Source organism: Empidonax traillii, unplaced genomic scaffold (genome assembly GCF_003031625.1).
Source record: "Empidonax traillii isolate 1590-97213 ecotype Southwest subspecies unplaced genomic scaffold, ASM303162v1 scaffold268:size1028579, whole genome shotgun sequence".
Classification (NCBI taxonomy): domain Eukaryota; kingdom Metazoa; phylum Chordata; class Aves; order Passeriformes; family Tyrannidae; genus Empidonax; species Empidonax traillii.
The window spans coordinates 329,502-354,483 of record NW_020955461.1 but is presented as its reverse complement, the minus strand read 5'-3'; the positions used below and the strand labels follow the sequence as shown (position 1 = coordinate 354,483).

General features: G+C 43.7%; 1 protein-coding gene across 1 annotated transcript in view; it reads left to right on the top strand.

The window, feature by feature from the left end:
• The first annotated feature begins 3,525 nt into the window (after positions 1-3,525).
• SH3RF3 (SH3 domain containing ring finger 3) overlaps positions 3,526-24,982 on the top strand; it is a 250,917-nt gene continuing 229,460 nt past the window's right edge. The window contains exon 1 of the mRNA XM_027889651.1: positions 3,526-3,957. Within this exon, the coding sequence (XP_027745452.1) occupies positions 3,562-3,957 (396 nt within the window). The 5' untranslated portion in view covers positions 3,526-3,561. The remainder of the gene's footprint in view (positions 3,958-24,982) is intronic.

The window sequence follows — 24,982 nt, the reverse complement described above, 5'->3', positions numbered from 1 at the left end:
AATCGAACCCGGGTCTCTGCAGTGACAGTGCAGTGAATTTTCCCCTGGACCACCGGGGGCTCCCTAAGCAATATCTAGTGCATTATTGTTGTAATTTAAGGACAACTAGAAATGAAGTCTTGGAATGCTTCAATATCACTCTACTCTCCTGCAACAATATTTCACTTTTTTGAGTGTCTTCTTGTCTCCAGGTACTCTCCACTGTTGTCATCCACCATGCAAGTGAAGCCACTTCCACAGCCTGAAACAGGCCTCTCAGCTGCCTCCTCAAACACATTCTCCAAAGAATATGTGGCAAAATGTGCAGTCACATCCCTGTGTGTAAAGCAGCACCTCTGCTTGAGAACCATGTTAATCACATTACTTAATTAGTTCACAAATAATCACTTCACACTTATAATCTGTAGCTAGATGTTTTGGCAGCTGAGACAGAGAAATTAATAAAACTCACATTTGTTTAAAGTAAACCAAAACCTGTTACATCATCTTTATCTTTTTCCATTCCCTTTCATGTGTTCTATCTCAGGCTTCTGACCATTTCATTATTTTCTATTTCCAAACTTAATACTCTAAGTATTTAATTTCCTAATATTTAATGTGATATTTCCTATGATCTCTTTGGCAAGCAGAAAATTATGTGTGATGATTTTTTTTTCTTTTATTTCCTTCAGGCCTGGCCTAAATCTCATTCAGGCCCCGGTAAAACGAGGCACACAAACACACACTGAACTTTTAAGTGTGAAAATGTTTCTCCTGACATCAAAGGCTCCTCAAATACTCAGGAGGTGTTTTTTTCTAGTTGAAGCCCAAATCACAAGTCTTTCCCTCCTTTTCATGGAAGTGTGCTTTTATTGTCTCTAGTTTGTTTTCTAGTCCCTTGTGTAATTTCTGTATAAACCTTTCCCTCTCCTAATCTTTGCCTCCCTTCCTTTTTCATCACCTCTTTTACTTCTCATGTCCCCTTTTCTCTCTCGTTCTCTGCTTCCCCATTTCCTCCATCCTCCGCAGTGTCTCTCAGCAACTCCCTCCCTTACCTGCAGATCTCTGGGATGGTTTGAGAGCTCCCTCAACTCTTTGCCCTTGCAAGGATCTGCTGTAGCTTTGCTTCTGCTTCTCTGTGGTGGCAACCAGCTCCTGCTAAAGAGGGTGCTTAAGAGGGTGTTTCCAGGTAGATTGCAGTACACTCTAATTTTGTGCCAGTGATTTCTTCTGTTGTATAATAAATGCTTTGCACATCTGCACCTTTTTTAAGCTGTCTCAGTATCAAGGCACCTTCACATCATTTTTGGATGCTGGCTTTTCAGAGTGTTTCTCCTGTTTTGGAGACTAGGCAACTCTGGGAAACCTGGTGACAAGGTGGTTTGGCTGTAAACCCTGGAGCAACAAGAAGGAAGAAGGGATGAAAAGTGTCGACCCTCTAGTCAGTGGAGGCATACTGGTGTGTAACAGAGTGCTTTTGGCTTTTATGTTTTGACAGTGATATTTAATTTTTCACCTCTGAAGGAAGGAATCTGAGGTGCTGAAACAATTACACATTTCATTGCAGATTTTCTAGTACTTCCCTATCCTTGCTGAAGCAATACCTTTTGGGGTTAAAGGTTTTCCACTATTCCCTTTTCTTAAATTAACAGTTTTACTCCAGAGAAAGCCCAGGTCCTTGATACTGTATTCCATATTTCTCCAGGAATCAGTATTATTTATAGTTTAAAACTATTGAGCTTGGCATTTCTGCAAGGGCATAGGTTAGATTACTGGACATTACTCAGCAACAAATAACAATCTGAGCTCCGCATCAGGAGATTTTCTTTGGCTTTACACTTATTCCTTCTCTTCTAGAGTAACACAGGAACAGCAAGAGATTCATAGCTTTTCACACACTGAAATTTAGTAAATTTTTCTATACAGTGTCTAGATTGGCTTTATCACAACAGGTTGATCTTGCTGTATGCATTGGAAGAATCATAAATCTGACAGAAAGATTTTGTGCAGCCGTCCTGACATGGCTCTCACAAAAAGCCAATTTTAAAAGTGTCACTTAAGAGAGTAATAGGAGGGCTTCTGCAAGCACTTGGATTGCAAACCCCAGTTCCAAAAGTGCTCTATTACAGCACAGGCACAGGTATATTAGAAAGCTTGGGTTAGGGGTTGGACCACAAATGAAAAGTCTCTTCCGCAACATTATGATGTATTTCAATTGTAGTTTCTAGCTTAAGCAGGGACCTAAATTAATGGTCAGATGTTAGCCAAAAAGGGAGTTTGCAAATGAAATCTTTATATGAAGAATAGGGCTTCTCCTGCAGCTTCTCTAAGGGGAAGATCTGCGCATAGTCCACATGTGCAAGTGGCTGCATCTCACAGTTTTAAATCTCCCGTGGTTAGTATACACCATGGATGTGTAACTCCAAAATTCCAGGGTCTTGCCCCTTCCAGCAGGGCCTGAACACCAGCTCACACGGGAGCCGGGGACATCCTGCTGCACCTTTCGGGACGCACGTACCGGCTGCAGACTGGACGGCACCGGGACGAGCTCGGGCACAGGACACCCGGCCGGCAAAGGAGGGGCGACGCTCGCTCCTATTTTCAGCTTCCCAGCTCCCGCAGGGGGTTGAGTACGATACAACAACGATTATACGGTACAATGTACGATCATTTGGGGACGCCCCGAAGCACCCTGGTGGGACGGGGGGGGGGGATGTGCCGTGTCCCCGCGCCCGCCAGGGGGCGCCGCGCCGCCAGAGATGGCGGTGCCGCGGGCCCGTGTGCGCCGCCGGCCCGCGGGACGAGCGCCGCTGCCGCGGGATGCTGAGCCCGCCGCTCCCCGCCCGCCCGGGCACCGCCGCCGCTCCCCGCGCCGCGCCCGGACAGGCCCCTAGGGGCTCCCCTCCGCACCCGCCGGCGTGTCCTCGGCTTCCCCGAGGGGTCTCCTCCGCCTGCCCCCGCCTGTCCGGGAGCCTCCGCCGGGAGGAGGAGGAGGAGGAGGAGGGAGTAGCGGCGGCGGCGGAAAGCGGGCTGCGAGCCCTGCTGGGTCGGGTTACAGGGAGCCACGGAGCGGCGGCGAGGCGGCGGGGCGGGCGGGGACCGCCTGCGGGGCGGCCGCCGTGCCGCCGGCGCCCCCCCGGGGCTCCCCGTCGCTCCCCGCCCCGCGCGGAGGCGCGGCGGGCGCCTCGCCGGGCCCCGCCGCAGCTGCCGAGCCGCGCCGGGCAGCGGGAGAGGGCGCGGGTAGGCAGGTGCCCTCTTCCCGAATCGCTCCGCTCCCCGCCGCTGGCATCCCCGCCGCGCCGCACGGCGCTGGGCAGCGTCGCCCAGGCAGCTCCCGGGGTCGCCGCCGCCGCCCGCCGCCGGGGGCAGCCCCGCCGCCCCGATGGCCCCCGCCGCCCCGCCGCCGCCCCTCCCTCGCCGCCGCCGGCCGCGGCGGCCCTAGGGGCGTCGGGGCCCTGCGCTGCCCCGCGGAGGGGAGGCGGAGGCGGCGGCGGCGGGGCGGGGGCGGAGGCGGAGGCGAGGGGGCGGCGGAGCGGCGGCGGAACGGCGGCGGAGCGGGAGCCGGCGGCGGCGGCGGCGGCGATGGACGAGTCGTCGCTGCTGGACCTGCTGGAGTGCTCCGTGTGCCTAGAGCGTCTGGACACCACGGCCAAGGTGCTGCCGTGCCAGCACACCTTCTGCCGCCGCTGTCTGGAGAGCATCGTCAGCTCCCGCCACGAGCTGCGCTGCCCCGAGTGCCGCATCCTGGTGGGCTGCGGCGTGGACGAGCTGCCCGCCAACATCCTCCTCGTCCGCCTCCTGGACGGCATCCGGCAGCGGCCCCGCGCCGCCGGGGGCGCCAGCGGCAGCCCCAGCACCGCGGTCCCCACGTACCCCCAGCCCGCCGCCGCCCCCAGCGCCGTCGCCGCCGCCGCCGCCTCGGCCGCCGCCAGCCTGCGGGAGCTGGCGGCCGCCAGCCGCAGCGCCCTGCTGGGAAAGGTGGGTGCCGGGCCGGGACCGGGCGGGCCGGGGGAGCGAGGCCGGGCGTGCGCGGGTTCCCGGTGTGCCGGCGGGACGTCCCGCAGGCGGCTGTGTGCCCGCGGGGCTCCGGACGGGCGCCGCCCCTCGGACTTGCGGCCGGCGATTGCGGTCCCCCCGCGATCCAAAGATGGGAGGGAGGCTCGGCTGGGGATGTCCTGAAAGTACTCCGGACGGCCGCGGGCGGCGGGAGTGGCCACGACCGCGGGCTCATTTCGTCTGTGGGGCAGCTGCCGACGGGCACCGACGGGCTCCGGGGCCGCCCCTGGTGTAGCAGAGCCGGACTTGCTCCCAGTGTTACGAACCACAGTGCCTCGAAACCGTTTTTATCCGGCGTGTCGGGCTGCGCCAGGTGCCGGGCAGGTGCGGGCAGGAGCTGGCTCCCACCCTCGCGCTGCCTACGGGGGGAAGGCGGTAAGAACGCTCGGCCGGTCCCATCCCGGCGCGTTCCTCGCAGCCCCGAGTATCCCCCTCCGCTCCTGGGGCTCTGCCGGTGCGGTCAGAGCCACGCAGAACCCTCTTGACAGTCGGAACGTAGTGGGGTTTGAAGATGCAACTTCCCCTCCCAAGGGAACGTAATTTCATTTTTATATAGAAGGTGTGTGGTTTATCGAAGGCTAGTACTGCAGCATATCCATTTATTTTTTTTTAACTGTGCAGTCGAGTGCCCGATCTTGCGCCCTTTAAAATCCATGGCAGGGGGTTCATTGGCTCAAAGGGGACAAGATCAGTTCCTCCCAGTGTTCTATATTACTCTTTAATTCGATCTGATAAAATTTACTACTGGACCTCTTCAGGCGAATTTGCAATGGAGATACTTAAGACTGGGAACATCTTACTTCTAATGTCATATATATACTGGATATGTTTAGTTGCCTTTGATCTTTCATGAAATCCGCTTGAGCTGTAGTTTAGTTTACAGGCTTTTGATTTGGAAAGGTCAGTGAAGAGATTCCTTGTGAGGTTGTACTGCTATAAAAAATGTTTCAATTTTTTTTTTTTTTTCTAAAAGAAATTAATAGACCTGTACCAGTGTTTTGAAGTTTTGCCTACAGGAAATGATGGCAAATGCCATACATTGTTCCATAAAATTCAGTTTTGGAGTCTGAAGTGAAATATGCTTGGCAATATTTCTCAAAGGGTAGATCCTTTATTATTGAGCTGTAGTCTTCAGTGAGGATCAGGTATTTAATAATGATTTGTCCAATTTAAATAATAATGATTTGTCCAATTTAAAGAAGAAAGGCAATGGGATATAGCCCTCTGCTTTTTTACTTTTTCAGCTAAGTGCTGCAGCTTCATCACAGCGGACAACTCCTGTCTTCTTTGCTTTCCAATCTACTAAAAGGAAAGTTTGCATTCAATAGGTAGTTTAAAATACAATGTCCCGCAGTCTGGTTTGAAGTCCAGGTAGTCTTCTCTTGTGGGAGGCAGAGTCTGTTTATGACACCTGCAGTGTTCATGTTGCAGGGGCAGGGTCTTGCACTCTGACCAGGCTTTTGTGATCATCCAACAAGAAGACAATCTCTGGTTATCAAATCTTTAAATCCTAGTTAAGCTTGGATATTACAGGAGGGTGCTCATGAAAGGAAATGCCTGATGTGGAAAGTTACTTGCAAATTTTTAGGGAAGTTGAATTTTCATTGTTTTACCATAAATTGGCAAGCTTTTAAGAAGTCACTTCCCTAGCCATTATTGCAGATATTGTGTAGTAAGTAAAAGCACATTGCATTCTATCATTTTCTGGCTTTGATTGAATAGCACTTTGGTGAACGTCATCAGTTCTGTTTCTGGGAGAGTTGTTACCTATCTGAATTTGACAGAAAGCAAAGTTCTGTGACCTGAGAATCACATTTTGGCTTTTATGGTTAACAACTGCAATTCCTTTCCCTTTGCTGGGGTTAATGGGTGATTCTGGGGCAGTGGGTCTGCTGGGACAGAGTGGGTCTGTGAAACTGTTTGCTTGGCCTTTTGACTGATGGCACAATTTTATCCTGGAAATCAATGCAATGTGCTTGATCCTTACAAGGTTCATTACAGTGAAAGAAAGTCTGAACTAATCTGCTTTTAAAAAAAGCAGCAGGGGAGAATAATCCTCCTCGGAGCTGCTGATACAGCTGATTGCTGAGCAGTCCTGGAGACAAGAGTGCAGAACCTCTCTCTGAACTAAACAATAGATGGTACAATCCAGGCTAGAATCAGGCTTTTAGAGGTTGATATGAAAGAGCAGAATCGCATCCTTTTCTCTCTTGCGCTGGTCTTTGACAGCTCAGCTGCCTTGAAGAGAGTGAAAGTCATCTTTGTTTTATACATATATATATATATATAAATTTCAGAAATTGCTGTAGATTTGCTGCCTGGGGCTTACATGCAAATTACACTATTTTACTAATTAATACCTTTCATTTTAGATAATGCAGTATGTAAAATGGGACATACCATTATGAGCTTTCTGGTTAGGAAGGAAACTGCTAATTGTGAAGTGCAATGGCAGAGAGCCAAGGTCACTTCTATCAGACTTCAGTCTTGCCCAGATCCTTGGACTGATATGTTAAAATCACACCAGGGATCTGTTTCTGCAAGAGTTTTAATTAACCTTAGAAGACAGAGCAGGGTCAGCCTCTGTGTTGCTATCATGCCTGTGTTTTGCTTCAGCACCTTTTAGTTTGTGGGTAGTCTTTGCATAAATGGCGTTTTCTAAAATCAACAAATGTTGTTTATGACTTTGGAAAAACTTTAAGGGAGTTGTATTTCTTAATCGGGTCTCTGGTTTTTATTTTCCCATAGTTTATCACAGACTTGGTTTATTCAGACTGCTAAAAGTCAGTATGGGAGGGGCTGAGCTGGGGATGTACTGACACCGGTGATGCTCCTAAAGTTGTCCAAGACTATTGTTCAGAAAACTACTGAAATCCTGTAGGTGTTTTAAGATTTGTGGTATACATCTTCAGTAGAAGAGATCTGGAAGTGGTGCCTTCCTACTAATATATGCTTGAACGGTGTTTGGGATTCTATTGATATATATAATGGTATGTGACCTTTGGTAAGCCAGTTAGTGACTCAATGCCTTGGTTTCAGCCTGAAAAAAAACATAATCATTTTTTGAATGGTATAGCGTATTTTGAGATGTTCACATTAAAGCTGCTGTGTAAATGCAGAGTATGGTATTAGACATTATAAAAGGGTCCAAGTGCTGAAAGAGCACACTGGAAGAATGAAAGAAAGGAAATCCAACAACTGTGTGCTCCCCCCCAGGGAATAGAGCAGGAGGCTAAGAGTGGTTTATAATGGTAGGCGCATTACATACAAGGTTATAATTTATTGGCTCCTGTGTTTCCATTACCACTGTCGAATTGCTTGGGGAATTCAGGTTTTGTCAAAGTAAATGGCTCCCTTAGATTGTTGGGGCATTATGGTAAATCTGCCTTTTTTACTGAGTGTGGTGTTTGGGTTTTTATTTAACAATTATTGCAGTTTATAACTTAAAATTTTTTTTCAGCAATTGGCAAGATCTAATAGCCAGCTAAATGTATGCAAGTCTCCAGTAATTTCCTCCTGAACCAGGCATCTCCCACTCCAGATGCGGTGCTTATTACTTGCTTGCTCGTAATACAAACTGAGAACTACATTTGCATGAAAAAGAAACAACCTAGAAAAACAAAAGATGTCTCTCCTTTTTCCCAGAGAAGAAAACATGGCCGAAGTGATGGATAGACATGTGGTGCATTACCAGATGGGGTTATAGGTAACAGTGGAGAGTAAGATGTGCACATAAGGAAAATGATGTGTCAGCGTGCTTGAGTGAAGTGACGGATGGGCTGCACTCCCCTGTGTTGCACTGGATGCTTCTCCCATGTATCAGCTTTGCAGAGCTATTTCACTGTTTCGGGTGGAAAGCTGCCATTTGCTAGCCTTTGGCTTCACGTAAGTTTTTCAAGCAGAGGGAGCAATGCTAATTTGCTATATAGGCTTTTCAGCTGCTCTGTTTGTAGAAATTCTCCAAAAGAGACATTTCTTACATTTTTTGTAAGAGTCTTGCCTGATCCTATACTGGTTATAGTGGATTAAACATGAGTAGACTTCTCAGTATTTCTCCACCACTGTGTTTCTTTCCTTCTTGGATACATTCTCTATCAGGTGAAGATCCCACCCCGAGTTACACAAGAGGAGGCAGATGGAGTTTGGCATTTATATGCATTTATGTATATTACAGCAGCAGTGGATTGTGTAGGGGACACACTTTGGCAGAGGAGACTCTTTGACTTGGCTTTTTAATGCCTGGATTTGCACAGACAGGAGTGCCATTCAGCAGCATGCCGTGTATATAGACCCGTGGATTTACCTTATTGTTCATACTCACTAATTTGCTTCTGATGCCATAGCTTGGCTGGTCGGTGCCTGAACTTTGTCATAAAGCCATCCAAAAAGGAGTGATGTTTCATGTGGCAAAGGCTCTGATCTTGAGAACTATTTTTTTTTTTGTCTGGCAGATGGCTAAAAATGTGTTTTGACACAGGAGATTAACCACCATACTAAAAGGTATTGCAAAAAAAAGATGGCCAAGAGTGTTTAAAACCCTAGTAATTGAAGCTGTCCTCACAGAAGTCAGTGAGCGTAGGAGAGGGGATTGCTGAAGGGCTGCATCAGAAAAATTCATCATTCTGAGCTCTTACATTTTTCAGAAAATGTGCTATTTGCAGGTGTTATCTTCATGTCCACTATGTTTTCCAGAAACGAAGTATTTTTACTTGTCTTTGGGTGATAATGTTAACTTCTTATTTGCAAACTAGAGAATTGCATGACGGACCTGATGTGACCAAAGCATGGTGGTACTGATAGTGAACTTCTTTTGGATTGGAATGGCCAGCAGTGGCTCAGTCATGCCTAAAAAAGTCGTAAGGCAGTGCAGAGGGCTTTGTACCACTGGCCCTACACCCTCCCTATTAGTGTGTGCCAGTGTGACATGCCTTTGTGGGACTCGATGTCAAAGGTGAATGCTAAGTTTAATCCCTGCACGTCATCCTTCTGAATGATTCCTGATGAACGCTGGTAACACTTAGTATATGACAGTGTTTGGTAGCTGGTTACTCAAAGGCAGATAGATAGGCTTTCTCAACTCAGCCCTAAAAATCTTGTACATGTTTTAACCCTGGCAACTTTTGCCCACCTCCTCTAAATCTCTGCTGTTTGCTCTTTGGGAGGGTTGTGCTTCTGTGGTTTTATGGCACACGCAGAACATGCTGACAAGCTGCATGAACTTTCTGAACTTTACATTTCCCAGCTGAAAACTTGTCCCAGTAGTGCTCACCCACCATCATATGCTTCTCAATTTTCAGAAGGATGCTGCCCTACAAACACAGATTTATTACTAAAGAGGTTGGGATTTGGGAGATTAAAAAGCGCCGCTTGTATACACTGAAGCTATGACAGTTGTTTTCTGCCATTGAATGGGGTTTGGCAGAGATACTGCAGTTTGTTTGCAGGGAGCGTCAGTGCAGGGATGCAGTGATGTGCACTGTGTATGGTCTGTAATAGTACACTGTATTCCTTGTTTCTAATCTTATCAGTTCATGTTCAGGCAGACTCCTGGTGCTGGCTGGGTGCCCAACAGGTCAGACTGGCTTCAGGCGCTGGCTGTTAATGCTGGGTGCGTGTACTTGCAGGTCAGAGGGAGGCTACGTGTGCTCTTTGTAGACAAAGCTGTGTCCATACGATCAATAAGCTGCCACATAAAATGCTACAACAATATTTTATTTATGCCATGGAGGATTTTTTTTGTCTAGGAAGGTATTTTCTTACAGTATAGAGTTATTTTTGTCTGCTGTCTCATAATTTTAGTTTGATAATCCCATTACAGTTTCAACTTGAAAAGTTTGTCTGGGTACTTCTTGAGTTTTGCACTGTTGTATTTATACTGTCCCTTCTGATTTCACTGTTCTTTTCAATATTTCATACTGTTTCTGTTAAGAATCACTGCTTAAATTTCAGATAAAAACCGTAGTTCCTTCTCACACTACAGTAACCCACCTGTATATATCTTTGACTGTGGGATGCCACTTTCTTTTGAAGCCGTAGATCACTCTTAAAAGCCTTTCCTTGAGCTTCAGAAGGCATTATAACTAATATTTCACTCTGATGGATGTCTTTAAGCATTACAACATGGTAATTGCTGACCTCTACAGCACTGGATTCATTCACTGTTCAGGGACTTTGTGACTTCTACAGACAAAAACAGCTCAGGGTGCACGCAATTTCGGCTTCACTCATCACATATCAAGCTGATTTTTTGCAAGCATTGTCAGTATGGTCTTGTTAAAAATCTGATATTTTACAACAGGTTTTCCCAATCTGGGGTAAGCTGTCATGGGAAGAACCCAAGATTAATTCTAATAAGACATGAGAGCCTGAACAAAGATAAACTACAGGATTTGAGAAAGCTGCATGACCCTGGCTTTGCCCAGCTCCCACAGCAGCTGTGCTTCTGCAGCTGGGGAGGGAGCGATGGGGAAATACAGTGCCAGCTGAAAGCTACCTGTTTATCCCTAGTCTTGCACGAAACCAAACTGCTTCTGGTAACAGAAGTGTCTTGCAGGGAGCATACTGGTACTTTGGCTGGAAAGTTACTGGTCTGGCCATTATGTAAAAGAAAAAAAAAAAAAAGGGAAGAGTTAAAAAAATGAGAAAAATTTCTCTCTAGTGCATCATGCAGATGGGCCTGGGAACAGGTTCACCCCATTTACCAGCTCCGTATCCTCTTTCCTTTGCCAGTTTGGATTCCTCTGACAGCTTGAGCCATGTCTTTTCCTGACTTTACAGGGTGCTGGGAGGTTTGCTGATGTGCTAGTTTTACTCGCTTGGCTATGGTACCATCTTCCTCAGCAGTAATGTTAAACTTCTTACCTCCTCTTTGTGGGAAGTTTTGCTTATGTTGCTAGAGAACTGCTGAAAAGCCTTTAAAATTGTTTGAATAGCTTTAAAAAAACCCCAGAGCATGTGCCTAATAATTTAATCTAATTGTCTTTGTATGTAATTTGAACATTTTTGTTTGGTTAGAAAGAACAAACATTAATTTAATGATATGTGTACATGAGGTGCCTCTTAGTTCAGGGGAAGAACAGAAGGAGGGAATATTACTTTTGGTATTAAAAAGACATTTTGTTTTCAAAGGCAGAGAGAAAAATGTAAAACATCTGGAATCAAGAGCACTTTCTGCCCAGTCTTTTAAGCATAACTTCCAGTGGTTCTGCAGAATTTGCTGCGCACTGGGGTCACCTGTGAACTCAGGCAGTGGGCAGGTGACTGTCTGCCCAAAGGAGCTGATGGAGCTGTACCTCTCTGCTGCCCGTCTTCTGTGGGTCACCAGAAGGGCTTGGCACTTGGCACTGTGCTCAGTCTTCCACATCTGCAGGGCCAGCTATTGAGGGGTTAAATAGTGAAAACCACAGTCGGGTTTGTCTTATAACTGTTTTCTGGCAGTTTGAAATCGTGGCTTAGCCCCTGCTGAAGTTTGGCTTCTTGTCCCGTCAGAGCGGTTGGGATTTTTGGTGCGACTGGTCGGTTTGCATGTGGCTGACTGAGGGCAGGAGTTTCTGGGGGATGCCTGTCCTCATGAATGCTGTAAAGCTGTTTCTGCAGCAGCTCTCCATCTTGTCCTGCATTGGAAACAGGAAGGCTTAGCTGTCTGACAGCACTGGGTTCCAGAAGAGGGAAGGCTGTGGGATTCACTAATTAAAAAAAGAGAGAGATGAAACTGTTTCCTTTCCTCATAGTGTTTGCCTAGTATAATTCGACTCTGGAATGCTGAGGAATTTTTGTTTACTTGCAGTGGCGATGGGACAAAGGTGCAAAACCCTTTCCTGCTTTGTGGCATTCAGCCTCATTTTGTTTTGGGGATACCGTAAGGATTTGTGGTAGGGAGGAATTTGTCCCTTGTGTTGGCTGTCAGCAGGAATATGATTTATCAGACAAGTGAAACTAATGCTGCATATGGTTTAAGAGTGCCTTTCTCTGCACAGAAATGGTATTTATTTAGAAGAGGTTGCTTCTTAGTCAACGCTTAGAGTGTGTTTCTGCTGCTACAGCAACAGGCATGAGAGTCTCATTATTCAGGCAAGTTAGCATTAATTTTTTTTTCCAAGTTTTTTAAAGATCTGATCCAAACCGATATGAATTTGCCATTGCTAATTTTAGAATGGTCTGCTTGCATGAGATAACAAATCCCAGTTTTACTCTAAAGACAAAGTATTGTAACAGAAGGCTGGCAAGATTGTTATCGAAATGCTAATGATCATTTCTCCTACAGTCTCAGTTATTTTCAGAGGGAGGACTAGAATAGACACATAATCTGAATACTATTGATTTTAATATGTATTACTGTCTCATTAAGCTGTCTTTCCCTTTCTGGACAAAGGTTCATTAATTGCTGCAGTTGATGTATCATTAAAGTGGGATTAGGTGCAAGATGAGTAGAGGGAAAGAGAGGTCTAAAATATTAACTGTGCAGTTGTGGGTGGATTTTGGGTAAAGATACTGTGGTCCTAACCAAACGAAGGGGACGCTGCTGTGTTTGTTATGCTGCCTCCTGATTGCCTTCTGCGTAACAGCCAAGAAATCAGCCAAACAGAGGCACTATCGTATTTACTTTCCCAAATTATCCCTTCAGTAAATATTAATGAACATGTTTATTTGTGGATTAATTTCAGGATAATTCAAATCAAAAATTCCTCTGAGAGTTATTATGAAAAGATGTAAATTTTATAAATTTACTTTTAAATTTCTAATTTAATTTTGAAACAGTTTTTAGCAGGCTACCTCTTTATTGTCTGCCTTCATATGTGTTTTGAAATGTTTTTATTGCAGCTTGTACCAGGTTTGCAATATTGTCATCCTTATAAGCGAATCAATACATTTTAATTTCCAATACCAGTAATAATTTATGAATTTGTAATTATTTCAATACAGTAAAGGAGAATGAATTAGAAGGAAGTATAAGGAAGGTTTTGTTTTGATTGACTTCCATTAACATTTATTTATCTGTAAATTAGACACACACAAATATATGTATATATGTGTAATATATATATCTCCCTGATTGTATATTTTTTGCCAGAAAGGCCTGTTCCATGTGTTCTTCTTATGTCCATATCCAATTCAGTAAACTGTGCATTATTGTGACTGTGTGCCAGACATGGGTGTATGTTGTGTCACGGCACAGTGGCTGGTCCTGCTGCATCTCTGGATGTGTGCCCAGGATGACCCCCCATGATGGAGCATGTGTCCTTGAGGGATCATAGGGGTGCACACACACAGACTCCTCTTGCACCCCAAAAATACATATCTGTGCTTGTTGTGTGAGGGAGAAGGGATGCCCAGCAAGGGGTCGACTGGAGAGGAGGCAGGGGAATAGGAGCAAGGCACGTGTCACTTGAGGATGCTGAGACTTGGTGTGTTGGGCTCTTCTGATCGTTGCTGCTGAGCTGACTTGTGATTTTGTGCTAAAATGTCATGAGAAGAGACTCAGAAATAGCAGAGGCTTTCCTGGCAGAAGTGTGAGCTGCAGCACGTTGAGTGGGCAGGATGCATCAGTGCCAGGGCTGCTGCTCCTTGGCCAGCTCTATGTGGAGAGGGTGCAGCAATGTGGAAGAGGCAGGCAAGGATGGCTTTGAGTTCAGTCCAGAGTAACTCACATTTCAGCCAAGAGTTTTTGTGTGAAGATCCTTATTCTTTCGCATACTTTCTTTCTAAAACAAATCATGAAAAGCCCCTGGAGAATACAGTCATGCACATACGTCATAAAACAGTAAAATAATAGTTGACAACCATGAGATGAAATTTTTTTGCTTATTCCCTTCTGCTGTATAGGTAATCCTGGTGTTAGATCATAGTGGAAAACATTTGATTATTTATATTTCACAGTCATGCAACAATGTAAAATCTGAACCAATTACATCTTTTTTTTAATAATCAGTATATTACTTTCTAAAGGAAAATATGATACCTTTGATCTGTATTGCAGAAAGGAATATTTATTTTTTCCTAGCTGGGGTTTTATCTGTTCTTTTATGAACACAGGACTTCCTTTTATATGCAGTCAGACTCACTTTTCTCTGAATGTATATTTTCATGGTGGTCACTCCTGTTAAAAATAATTCAGTGCAGTTTAAAGAAGGGGCTGTGTAGGTTCTATCATCTGTGATAATATTGTTCAGCCAGGGAGAGGTAATTTTGTGCTTATTAACAAACAAAAACTCAACAGCCAGGGTTGAATGGTCATCTCCCTCTCATCTCTGGCTTCTGTTTTATAAGCAGGTGGTGGCCCATGTGAAGAGTAGCCAAAGCAGTGTCCTGCCCATGCACATGGGAGGAGAATTCAGGGTGCACAGAGGTGACAATAAAAGGGGCACAGTATGGAGGAGAAGAGGGGATGTTTCCAATGGGTAATGTTCTTCAATTCTTTGTAGTTGTTTTTCATCAAATGAGGCTTAAAAATTCCAGAAGATATTCCGTTTATTGCTGCCTCCTTAGTCTGTTTTGGCTTTTTGTCAGTTAGATTTTATACAAAATAGAAGTTTAAATTCTGCCATTCTCAAGTGAAAGGATGAGAGGGAATGACCTTAAGTTGCACTAGGAAAGGTTCAGATTAAATATTAGAAAAAAAATTTTCACTGAAACTGGTTAGGCATTGGAGTTGCCCAGGAAGGTGATGAGGTCACAGTCTCTGGAAATGTTCAAGAAGCATCTGGTTGTGTCGTTTGGGCATATAGTTTAAGGGTGATTATGGTAGTGCTGGGTATCAACCAGGTGGGACTAGATAATCTTGAAGGTCTCTTCCAACCTCAGTGATTCTGTAATTCTCTCAGTGATACCACTGTTGCAGTGGTGGGTACTTTCTACACTAGGATACTGCCCTGTCAGAGGGGCCTTTCTTCTTAAATTTAATCACTTGAGAATGAATTTATCTGGTAGTGAAAATTGTGATGAAAGTGGGTGGGTTTTTATAAGATCTTGGATGTAGGAGAAGCTGTTTCATTTAATACTCTCCATAGCTATTGGAGAGAAACTTATTGTTGGTACAGAGGCTGAGGTGAAAAGAATCTGAGCTCACATTTAAAATGAGAGATAAACAGGAAACTGGATGGAGTTCAGGTTCCTCAACTGATCTGATGCTTTTGATGAACATGTGCCTCTAATGAGTCAACTTATGACTTAAAGGTTTCACTTAGTGATGCCAATTCGTCAAATAAGTGCTGGTGAAATAAATAGAAGCCAAATGGGGAGCAAAGACTGTGGTCAGTCTGAAAGGGTCTCATTAGTGTGGAAACTCAGTGCAATTGGCAGCAAGCAGATAAAGACCATAATGAATCTCAGGTAAAACAGTAAGTGTTGTTTTGGGGTTTTTTTTGTTGTGTTATTTTTTTCCTCCCCTGAAGAGTTTAAAAGAACATTAAAAGATACCTCTGTAGCAATATTTCACTATTTGGTGTCGCATAGCTCCAGACCCAATAAAGTAATAGTAAGGGTGGATCCTGACCATTGTAGTGTTCGGTATCCAAGCTGTTTAGTAGCTTTGTCTGAATGAGCTTCAAATAAACACCGTTTTGGTTTTTGTGGCGTTTTTCAGTAATTAATGAAGGATTGTGAGTAATCTGCTACTTGGCAGATCTGCTCTTTAGGACTCTGACTCAGTTTGGTGGGAGGTGTGAGAAATCACTACTGTAGTAAGTAGCAACATCGTAGCACCTCAGTAGAACCATTTTTGAGTGCTGCTGGAAGGCAATACTCTCCTTCCTAGGAAGAAAAGCTCGAGAAACGTCATTCAAATACCTTTGCTTCACTGACCTGGAGCAAATATTATTCAAGATAGTGGTTTGCACTGATGGAGTTGTTGTATTATTTCATTGTTGGTCTGTCAGGTGTTACCATTTTCTGATCTGCATGCCATGAATAGATTTGCTTTTCCCCTTGTATTTCATATGTTTCCTTTCTTTGCATATGAGAAAGATATATTGAAGTTTGTTTTTTTTTTTTTACCAGGGTCTGTAGTTACAGGACAAGGGGTAACAGTTTTAAAGTGAAAGAGGGTGGATTTAAGTTAGATGTAAGGAACAAATTCTTTATTGTGAAGGCTGATGAGACACTGGAACAGGCTGCCCAGAGAAGTTGTGGATGCCACATCCCTGGAAATGTTCAGAATGCCACATTCCTGGAAATGTTCAGAAATGTTCAGAAAGGCCAGATTAGGCAGGGCCCTTAGCAACGTGGTCTACTGGAAGGTGTCCTTGCCCATGGCAGGGGGGTTGAAGCTGTATGATCTTTGAAGGTCCCTTCCATCCCAAACCATTATATGATTCTGTGACTCTAAGACCAGAGAATGGGCACAGGAGATAGGATGTGGCAGGCACGGCCACAGACAGTGAAAAGTAAATATTGTAAAATGCATGTCTATGTGTTTTGTGAGGTTACAGTAGTTGACATTTCTACTGTTGATTCTTTAAACACCTTAATGCAGTATGAAGATGCCACAAGGAAAATTGCATTTTTGTGCTGAAGGATTTCTTCGGGTATAATGCTTCCAAATTGAATACAGAATTGAATAAAAATGGAGTCATTCTTTTATTTTTATTCCAGCACGACTTTGCTGGAGGAATTCTTTTGATTTGCAGAAAAGCTTATAGTGGAAAAATTGTTTGACGTTCATAACAAGTATAGTCTCATCTTTAATGGATTGCTTAAATTTTGCAATAAGGGTGTTGTTTTTCTCAACAATAATAGTAAATTCTTGACCTTATGTTTCCAGTTTTTCAGTAAACAAAACTATCTTTAGTTAATGTTTCTTAACTCCACAGAATTCTTTATAGAAAACAGTAAATATCAGTGCTCCCTTTGTGATGAGAAGGTAAAACACGTCTGAAGTGACCTACTACCAGCACAGCGGAACCAGGGAGTGATCATACGCCTCCATACTGGAACACTGTGCTGTTGTGACACTTGATGCACTCAAGCTCTTGTCATCACCCTCGTGTTTGTAAGGAGCGTGACAGACATTTCACACCAGATTTTCTTCGGGGTAAAGAGCTTTGATGAGTTTCACCTTCTTTGCTGTGTGTTACAGCTCCATTTGGCCTATATCCAAGTTTAGTTGCTTTAGTTACTGAAATTATTTTTCCGTTCTATTTCCTAGTATTAAAGTTCTGTAAAATTAACTGGAAAACTGCTATTATGTACCCTGTTTCTTTTTTTGTCTTCACATTCGGAGTCTTTTTTTCTTTGCATGTGTTTGTTTTTCCTTTGTTTATTTTCTCTTCTATTGCATCTATGAAGCTTTTGTTCTCAATTTTCATGTCATTGGACATATGAGAAGCCAAATAAAATATTTCACTTTTCTGCTTCAAGTTAAAAACCAGTTTTTATGCTGAACAATAACTGTATTACAAGGAATCCTGATGTGCCCTCAGTGCCATTACAATATGTTGAATAAAAGGTAATTTAATGGAAACAGCAGAGTATTTGAAAGTTCACTGCATGAAAATTGGATTTTTGCCTTTTATTATTTACATTGCACCTTATTCATATTTAAGGCCACAGGGATTATCATCCTTCTTAATGGCTTTATTTAATAAAGACTTTGCATTTCACAGTACAGGATCTAGCACAGGCTTCAATCTGTTATCAGGATTTCAATTAACTAGCTTTAGCTTCAGTTGACCTATAAATCCGATAAATATATCTAAATAATTAATTTGCTTTCACTGGCTGATAGTGGCTACTTTTACATAGAGCTTCTAAATACTTAGCTGCTAAATGGTACAACCATGCTCATAACTTGCTTTTAATATTATTTCTAAAGATGACATATGTCTATTAAAGTGACTGGCTACACAAATACCAGTGTCTGAAGGCAGAGGACCTTGTAGAGGAGCTATAGTTATGGCTGAGGACCATTGCAGCTGGGCTTCAAGTGCACTCTGAATTCTGGGAGGAGAGGTTAGGAACAGGTGGATTTCATGGATCAATACATGCCTGAACTAGCATGAAGGATTTTGCATTATCCTTTGATCGTGGCTGTGTATATTGTGAACCAAGGTTAGAATGTTGCTGGTTCCTGGGTGGAGGAGTGGTAATATAGAAGTCTGAAGGAAATCCTGTTACTCTTATGTTTGGGTCTTTCCTTCACCCTATGCAGAATCATGCACCCATGGTAACTTTGAAGTCAAGGATGGTTTTTTTTGAGTGCATTTAAATCTTTTTGCCAGGTGTGCAAAACAAATAATGATGTTAACAATTTTTTACTGCACTCTTTTGGGTGTTGAAAGAGACTGAGATTTTATTTTAAGTGAGCCTGATAAGCAGACAGGCTTGAAAAGGTGTGCCTCGAAAGCACAGAGATGGGGTCTGGCACTTTCCATATTTCCTCTTGTAAATTTTTTCTCTGCACATCAAAATATTGATACCCTGAAATAAGGAATCAGCCTCATGCCAAGCACTGAGGACAAATAATTAGGTCAGTGGGACTCATGCAGCGTGAACACACCATGAGCCAAGACACCCATTAAAACTGCCACCCTTGCCCCAGAACAGAGCAGCAGTCAGTACCCCGGAGCTGCAGGAGCGGCACAGTCGTGCCGGCCCTTCGGAGGTGCAGACCGTGCACTCTGTGATTCAGCTAAGAGCAGCAGGATGGCATACAATCCTGGCAGCTGTGGAAAAGCGCTGTTGATCTGAGATTCCTCGTATTTTCTAAGTTATTCTTGCTGGGTTGTGTTCTGAGGAGGGAAGATTGAAAACCTTCAGGGACCTGCAAATACCAGGATGTGGGTCACATTTAAAATGCTTAAGTTGCAATACCTAGAGCTTTAAAAATATTTTTTTACCTATCAATGCATGATTAACTGTGTGTATGTACTCAAAGAGAAAAGTAATATTTATTAAACATAGTTCATTTAGACATTTTTGGCATTTGGTATGCAAAGATTATGCATTTTTCCCAGGAGTTATGTTAATTATTTCAGCATGATAACTTTAATTTTAAAAGGGCTTTTCTTTGCTAAGGGGAGGGTTATATGTGCATGTGTACAAGGAGAACTTTAATTAAAATTTCTATTCTCCATTTTTTTCAGGAGTTTAAAATGCACTTTCTCTCTGAGTCAGAAAGACTGCTTATATTTATAGGGCTCAAAGAGTTAATGTGTGAAAATGAACACATTCAAGGTTATATTAATGGAGACAGCTCCATTGTGTTGGCAAAGGAAAAAGATGAAAAACAGCCTCAGTTTACTTCTCTTGCTAAACAGTATTTTGTTCTGTATTGTTAGAAGAAATCATTCCATATCTGGAAAATATGGAAAACATGGAAATCATGATGCTGTCTCTGCTGACCTTAATGTAATTTTATTTTTAACTATTTCTTTCCCAGCCTTCCTGAAAGGATTGAAGTAGAAACCACTTTGTTTTTCTGAGGAAGGTCTGAGAATTTGAAATGTGATTCTCGTTTCTGGTGCCTACTGCAACAGATAAAATAGGGGGGAGTTCTCCTGATGTTTGTCTGTACATCTGGTCACTGGGAAACTAATACTCTTAGATGCATATGCCATGGGACAGTAGGGCATGTTCAGTGAGTTTTCAAAAATATTAATAATTTGGTACATTCGATTTAGCCATGGTGTAGGAGATTGTTGACAGTATTAGAGAATTAACGAATAAACTGGGGTGGAGGGGGCACGGGGGGGGAAGGCAACACAAGAGTTTGTGTCAAAGCTCCATCTATTTCTTGTGTGTTCTTACAAGTTCTTCTGAAAACTTGCTTCTATGAATTTGAATGGAAAAGGAGAAACTCTAAAAAAAAAAAAAAATCAGTTTCCTTCCTCATAGTAGATGTTGCTGTTTAGTAAAAATACACTGCTATAAATCAGTAGTTGTCCAGAGTAAACTCCACCCATGGAGTACACAGTCCTCCCGAGAACACAGAAGAAGGGACACCAGGGTAGTTTCTCTCCTTGAAGCCTATCATTAAGGATTCTGTAATCATTTCTTGGGAGCCATTCAGTTGTGCCTGCACTGCCCTCTCCTGTTGAAATCCTCCCAGCAAAGTCAGGAGGGAATAAGTCACTCTGCTTCTGCAGCTCTCTCAGGTTTCCTTTCATGGTGCTCTTGATGGGGTTGTCACCTGTCCCTCTGAAAGGGTTAGGATTTGCCACCCAGAAGTTATTTACTGAACCAGTAGACCTTAAATATCATGCACATCAGCAATACAGGTCCAAAGAAACCACATCATTGGAAACTGCTCATCTGCTAACCACCATCTGGCAAGCAGCTCCTGTAACAAGAAAAGCAAATAGGGAAGAATATAAATGTTTTGATTCAGGAGCTGTAGTTTTCTTTGAAGTTTGATAGCAAGAGGTCAGTCTATTAAGGAAACTTTGGTCTCACTTCAACTCACTGCCTCAGTGAACCTTTGTTTTGTTATTTTATTTTAACATAAAACTTTGCTATTTTAACCTTAAAAATAACCAGTGTTACTGATAGAAAATTGTCTGCTAAGGCAAACAGATTTATCTGTAGCTAATATGAACACTGTATTGCTCCTTCTGTACAAGACACATACATCCTTCCTTTGACTGTTTGTGCTCAATCTGGGTTTTTTTTTGCTATTTGCCAGTGGAAAGGCCCTGGCTCATTTCTTTCTTGTGAATCGTATTTTAATTGTCTCATTTCCTAGTGAAGTGAGTAAAGTTGATCTGTGCATACATAAACTAACTTCACACATACCTTTGCTAAGCTGCAATGCGTATTAATAAAATTTCTAAAATTATCTTCTACTATTTAATACATTACAGCCTTGTAAGTGAGTTAAGAATTAATGGTGGGGTTATTCACATTCAGTAATTCTTATCAGATGCATTTGTATGAAGGATCAGAAGGAGGAGGTAACGTGCCCTGTTTTTTTAGCCCAGACAGGTTGTCGGCCGGGACCAGGACTTGTGGAAGCATTAAAGATCATGCAAACTTGGTAGGATGAAAACAGCCGAAAGGGTCCTTAAGAGAGACCTGTAAAGAAGTACTGAAAACAGGCTAGAAAAGCAGCTGACCTGCCTCATGGGCTATGCAGAAGAATTTGGATCTGAATATGAAGAGTGTGTCCCTGTACATTGCTGGTAGATCACAGAATCACGGACTTTTTGAGGTTGTCAGGGACCTCTGGAGAACACCTAGTCCAACCCCCTCACTTCCCTGCCACCGGTTGGTCAGGAACATGAAGAGAGGTACTGAACAGCACATGAGTGCAACAGAGACTGTGCCAGGTCATGACAATGAAGACAGTGGCTTCAGAATTAAGCAGTCCTTAAAAATGTAAACCTGTTGTTTTTCCATTGTTAGGAGTTGCACCCTTCTTTGTTAATCTTTAAAGAATGCTTTTGGCTAATTTCTTGATTGGGTGTGTGTTTTAATATCCATATCTATGCTATCAGCAATTGGAAGCAGAGTTGGAAAGTGAAAACACTTCAGCCACTTAGCTGTGAGAGTCTTTCTTTCCTTTAGACTTTGGAAATTGTCACCTGTCCTGAAAATTTATAGCTTGGCTTTGCTTTGGGGCTACTGTGAGTTAATCTGAAGTATTTATAGCCATTATAGTTGTTTGACAAACAGGTTTAGCCAAATAAGAGAGAAATCAGGAGAGCAGATTAATAGCAGGGAGTCCTTTGTTTAACTTGGCAAGGCCCATCATAAACCATCAAAGCAAGCAGTCACTTTGTCAGTAGTATTGAATGGATGAATATTATAAACAAAGAGGCCATCAAGTCTTACATCCCAGTTTTCCTCAGAAACAGAAGTAATAAGGGCTTGCCAAACAGCTTTAGGACTTGAATATAGGTGTTTTATGTATTCAAAGCATATGGGGTTCATAACTACTGTTCCCTTTGGTATTGGTGAGTTTTCTCAAAATACAGGAAGGAAATGGGTCTTGAAAGAGCCCAGAAATGACACACAGCCCATCTGTTTGCTGAACCATTTCTCTAAATTAATTCCATTACTTCCCAAGTAGAGTTGATACTAGGATGTTGAAAACAAGAGTATTTCAGAACCAATTTTGAAAGCAGTTCCCAATGGCCTGCTATAGATGCAGGTATTCTGCTGATAATTCCCCATTCCCAGGTGAGGTATTCACTTAAGGCCCTACTTCAACAGAGGCTTTAAACGCATACTTGTGTTAATCTCTGTTACAGCAATTTTGCCTGTGGTTAACTCTAGTACTGTGTTCTCAATTAAACATGTGTCTAATGTGTCCTCTGTAGAAGTAATGGGCTAACTTGAGGTTAGAGATAATTTCCTCTGAGTAGCTACTGAACTCTGTTCAGGCTGTACCTGTCTGCATCTATTAGCACAAGGCAAGGTGGTGACTTAAATCCTCCTATCAGGAGCTGTTTAAGAAAACAGCTGAAGTCTTCCACTTGACTAATCCATATGAGAGGAACTGAAGGAGCTGGGAAAAGCAGGACTGTAAAATGTAATTTTGGGGTTCCTGCTCTTTGTCAGCTGTTGCAAGGAGAATGTCATAGGATGTTACAAGTGTCATAGGCGTCTTTAATTATATATGACCTACTTCCTGAAATATTCATAAGAAATGGAGATACGAAGTGACAGTTCTGGTTGGAAGGTATAAAGGTTATTCTTAAATATCAACAAGGTGATTTCCCCTACCAGATTCTGCATCTAGCAAAATAACTGGATTGCTGAGTTTACAGGAAAAAAAGTGTCAAAACTGTTCATTCACCCATGAGTCCTCTTTCACCCATGCCTTCCTTGCCATCCGACAATAGTGATTGCTGTAGATGTGTCTTAAAATCCTAAGTGCTGCAGGTGTGAAAAAATCCTGGCTCCTGACGGGGAGCTGGGGAGTGAAGACAGGGATTTATAGGACAACATAAGTGCTACAGAATTCAGAATCAAGTATACTCTTCAGTTTCAGGTTTGATGAGTCCTGTGAGCCCTGCAGGACTGGTGAGTCCTGAAAACCATATGGTTAGCAAATTGAGTGAATTCCAGTCTGAAACAAATGTAAAAATAGAGGAACTGGTTTTAGCACTTTGGTTTTAACTGCCTGTGCTTACATTAGGATTGTGTTAGAAATAGGAACACTAAACTTTTACAGCTGGCAACGGGTGGATGATGACGAACAAAAGGATTGTGTTCTGAGTGTTCAGGGGAAAGGCAAGATGCAGATGATGGGACTTACAGGGTCTGCTGTTTAAATGACAACTCATTTAAGTGTGGGCCAGCAGTAAGTAAGTAAAGTAATGGCCAGTCTTCACGAATGAAGAACCTGGAAGGTCTTTACACCTTCCAGCCTGCGCATTGGATTTTTTAGGTGAGACACAGTGTGCGCGGAACTGAGCCCACCCTTTAATCCTAAGGTTAATCTGCCGGGGCCAAGCGAGCTTGGACGGTGGCAGCGAGGTCCTCAGGACGTAGATGGATTGCCTTACAGGGCTAACGAGCTCCATCTGCCCGGGGAGTGTCCTAACCGGGAATTGAACCTGGATCTCGGCATTGACGGTGCCGTGCCTTAACCACTTCACCACCAGGGGCACTCCAGCAGTAACCCCCTATGGGCAGTCGTCAGTCATTTCTGCACACTTGAGATTGTCGCTGGCTCGGCGTACGTCCCGCTCCCAACCCCTTACTGTGCTGCTGTCACATGGGGATGGTGAAAGGGGAGGAAGGGTGCTGTTTTCTTGGTGAACCAAACATCTGCAGTGTCATTCTAGACCCCCATCTCTGGGAGTGCCTTTTCACTGAATTTTGTTTCTCATCCATGCAAGTAGGGAACAACCTCTCTGTAATACAAGCCTGCACTGGACACCAGCTGTTCAGACATGGAAGCATTTTCTTGAGCCACTGCTTCTGTGTCTCCTGCCTTCTCTGCAGGTTGCTAACATGTTTCTCTGTCCTTGAAACTGGCTCAACTATATGTGACTCTGCAGTGCTTCCTCCTTGTCTGCCCAGTTACATTGTTCACTGCAGGTGCCCTTGTTGACAGACACATTTAGCTGCCTCCTCTGGCCATCTTGTATAGTATTTCGAGCCAATCCATGGTAATTTTTAGGAAAAGGTCACAAACTAAAGCCTTGCTTTAACCAGATAACTTACTTGGAAATTTACTTTGCAGGATGCCTGGTGTTTAGTATAATTCTACCTAGTGGGTGCCGTTGTCTTGCCAGAGAGTACCGTGGTGCAATGTGGTGCACTGGATGGTCTTACAGACTGTTCCTTCCTCAGGGGTGGCACACTGTGACCCAGCAGGACCCTGATCACTTCTGATGCCTTCTACTAATTCATATGACCCTCTTGAAAGTGGGGTAAGGCAGTAGAGTACTCTTGGCCTGTGTTTGCCAACACTATATACATGAAGGGAACCACACAGCCGTTGCCTTCAGCCTTCTCTTATGGGAGACAACTGCAATAAAGAGTCATTCTGGAAGGATCCACAAACCACCGTCCTCCCCATGGCCTGATTCAGCAGAGGCTACAAGTCACTTACCAGCATTTTTATTAAATATAAGGTCAAAACTCAAAGAAAACAGATGAAGCAGGATAAGCCCTGCTAGTGTTCATTGATCCCTAGGATAGCATGGAAAAATGCTGGTACAGTAAACCCAGATATCCAGGGAAGCCCCCCCCGCCCAGCTTCAGCTCCATTTGACATGAACATGGGAACGGATTATGTCAGCCCAGCATGTGGAGGTTTTTAGTGCCAGGGTGTGCTGAGCTGTGCTCTGCCCAGCACCATCACTCCAGCTGTGGGAATCTGAACACTGTAAACCCCATATTTTAAAAGTGTCACAAGCTGCCATTTTGTGAGGTGCCTCCTCCCATGACTTTGAAGAGCAGCTGGTTCCCAGCAAGCCTCAGCACATGACTAGGCAAATTGGTGCTTTCTTACCTTTTTGCAACCCTTGGAGTTGTGTTTGTGGTCAAATTGCTCAACCAG